The sequence below is a fragment of the Desarmillaria tabescens genome, assembly GCF_030435595.1.
Source record: "Desarmillaria tabescens strain CCBAS 213 chromosome Unknown EV420scaffold_46, whole genome shotgun sequence".
Lineage (NCBI taxonomy): Eukaryota > Fungi > Basidiomycota > Agaricomycetes > Agaricales > Physalacriaceae > Desarmillaria > Desarmillaria tabescens.
The window spans coordinates 323,286-326,396 of NW_026848345.1; the positions used below are offsets into that span (position 1 = coordinate 323,286).

General features: G+C 44.8%; 1 protein-coding gene across 1 annotated transcript; it reads left to right on the top strand.

The window, feature by feature from the left end:
- EV420DRAFT_1484030 (uncharacterized protein) lies at positions 1 to 889 on the top strand (the record flags this gene model as incomplete). Its single annotated transcript, XM_060470036.1, has 4 exons — positions 1 to 228; positions 278 to 347; positions 408 to 568; positions 707 to 889. 4 exons carry the CDS (start codon positions 1 to 3, stop codon positions 887 to 889), a joined length of 642 nt encoding a protein of 213 aa, XP_060325948.1.
- Between the last annotated feature and the right edge of the window lie 2,222 nt (positions 890 to 3,111).

Below are 3,111 nucleotides of genomic sequence, written 5' to 3' on the forward strand. Positions count from 1 at the left end.
ATGGCAGTGGAGGTGGTTGAGGATACTGATGTCATTTGGGCTATAGACAGGGTGATAGTCACACACTCCAGAACTGAATTTGAGGGTGCAAAGCTTGGGGAAGAAGATACAAGCGAGGATCTCAGGTATTTGGGTAGGGAGATCGAGATAGCAGAGGTTGCTGGAGTTATGCTCATATTGGGTAGCTTATCGCTAATGAAACCCTGTCGACAGCAGGATCGAAGAGAGGTGAGCTGGTTAGCGTGTTTGAGAAGGGTGATGTGAAGGGTGGGGTCAGCGATGGTGCATTCTAGTTGGCAGAGGGAAGAAAAGGGATTTCGTAGAATGTGCCAATATGAAGAGGCAAGGTGCGTGGAGGGGGAAAGGTAGTGTTGAGAAGTCCCATGAGACAAGATTCTCCAGTGCAGGCAGCTTCGCTGGGATAAACCTGCTATCATCAGTGTTAAGAGAGCACCATCTTGAGGAATGCTGCTTCAGTAGATTGGTTAGGCATTTGACATGGGAGCTCTCTCCGCTAGAGTGCAGAGAGATATCCAAGGGTGCAATCTTTGAATACTTGAGCGATAAAGTGAGCAGTGATGACATGCATGACACATCTAGACTTCCGGGTATACACCGATGCAAATCCCAGCCATACAAACAGCCTATACTGATCATAGATCACAGTGTCAAGGTACAGACAACCAGTTGATACCATGTTGCACAGACATTCATGAGAAACAGCGGTATCCTGTTTTTGAATGACAAGTCATCTAATTCTGATTCACGGAATATTAACAGGGGTAGTGCTGGTGGGAGCCGGCAGATCGGCACATGCAAAGAGTGGTATTTCTCAAATAGGATGTCGACTTCTGTGTGGAGATGGGTGATTTCTGATTTGAGTTGGTGAGTCCGGTCCAGTTTGGGTGGGATGGTGCTTTTTATGCATTTATGTTAAGATAACAACAGCTCAGTCAGTCACATGAAGATGTAGTGAACAGCTGTATTAAGTATGCTACCTGTTAAGATAACAACAGCTAGATGAGTGTAGCATAAGAAATAGGTAGTGGATGATAATATGAATGATATACGCACCTCAGTCAGTCACATGAAGATGTAGTGAACAGCTGAGGTGCATAGAGGGGCAAACACCGTAGTTATAAGGATTGGGAGAAAGGAGGTATAGTCTAAATATAGTAAGTAGGAACATTGAATGAGAAATAATGAGAATACTGGTAGGGTAGGCTGAATCCTCGACACTCCTCCTGAAGCCTATGCCCATAGGATTCTATACCCTGGTCATCCCCATCCTCTTCAGTAACTCAGTTGCCCATGGCTTGGGAATGCTCTTGGTGAATAGGTTGGCTAGATTGTCCTCAGACAGGATGTAACGAACATCCAGCTCACCAAGCTGAATGCTATTATGAATCCAATGATAATCCATAGCAAAATGCTTGGATTTTCCGTGTCCTTTGGTGTTCTGCATCAGGTTGATAGCTGAGTTATTGTCACAGTTCAGATGATATGGGCGATCCTTTGACAGTTTGATCTCATCCAAAAACAAACCCATCCACAATGATTGGCAACCTCCATGGACTGTGGTGACATACTCTGCTTCAGATGTCAATAGCACAACTTGTTTCTGTGACCTTGAGCTCCATGCAACAGGACCACCTGCCATCATGAATACATACCCCATGGTTGACTTCCCCGACATTTTATCATCGCCATGGGATGAATCCACATACCCAACAGGAGTTAGGCCATCATCTTCTGCGTTCCCTCGATGGTAGGTGATTCTATACTCGATCGTTCCCTTTAGATAGGCAAGGACATGCATAGCACAGCTCCAATGTATGGGACAAGCATCCAAGGTGTATCATTGAAGGTAGTTTGTGGTGAATGCAATATCAGGTCTTGTTCCATTGGCAATGTGGTTCAATGATCCGAGAACCTCACGATAATCCTTGTCCCCCATAAATTCCTTATCCGCATTAGGGATTGGTTGGGGTTGCATATCCAGATTCATCAGGCTTCCAACTGGAAGCGGAGTCGCTTTCGGCTTGCAGTCTGACATCCCAAAATTCTCTAGGGATTTCAGTATCAAGTTCTTTTGATGCAACGAAATAGCACCAGTTTCTTCGTCGAACTCCATGGTCATTCCAAGAACGCTGTTATGCTTCCCCAAATCCTTAATCTTGTAGACACTCCCAATCTCCTTCCGAACATGCTTGCCTTCCTCCATAGATGTGGATGCACCAGAAACATCATCCATATATGTACATGTGTACATCCATTTGGAACCATTCTTGAGAAGGCGAACACATGGATCCACTCGTGATTGTTTATGGCCTTGCATGGTAAGGGTGTTGTTGAGTTCATGGAACCACACATTCCTGGCATCCATAGTCTCATACATCGCTCTCAACATCTGCAGGACATAGTCTCCCTTTGGATAGTCCCTGGTAACTATATTCTCGTATCCTTGTGGCAATGATACATAGTTTTCACCTTGTGGCTCTGCATTTAGGTATGCATCAACGAAGTCTATAAGCCAAAAATCCAGACCATGAGCAGTGACAACCGCAAAGAACATCCATAAAGATTTGTATCAGATGACTGCTGCGAATGAGTCATAATAATGGAGTCCTTTGATTTGCATGAATCCTTTGACTACGAGTCTAGCGCATCATTTGAGGAGCTCAGCTGTATCCCCATCGAGTTTCTTATCGAATGTCCAGCGAGTATCAATCACTTGCATCCATGGTTCTCTCAGCACAACTCTCCAGACATCTCTTTCTTCCATGCATCGAATCTCTGCATCCATAGCTGGCCTCCAGATCTTTGCCTTGGTCATAGCTTGGTTGTAGTCATCTGGTACCCACATGTCATGTCTATCAATGATATTACTGATTTCCAAAGCTTTAAGGGCAACAATGTCTTCAACATCATCTTTGTCAGCAAGTAGTGGAATGGTATTATCGTTTCCCTTTCGTTTGGCTTCTTCTTCACGTTGGGCATACTCCTTCGATTCAAGTAAGGCTCTAGTGGGCTTTGGTATGCAGGACAGACATTTTGCAGGTGGTGGATTAACATGTGGTTGAGTTGGAGGTGCTTGGATGGGTGCAGTTG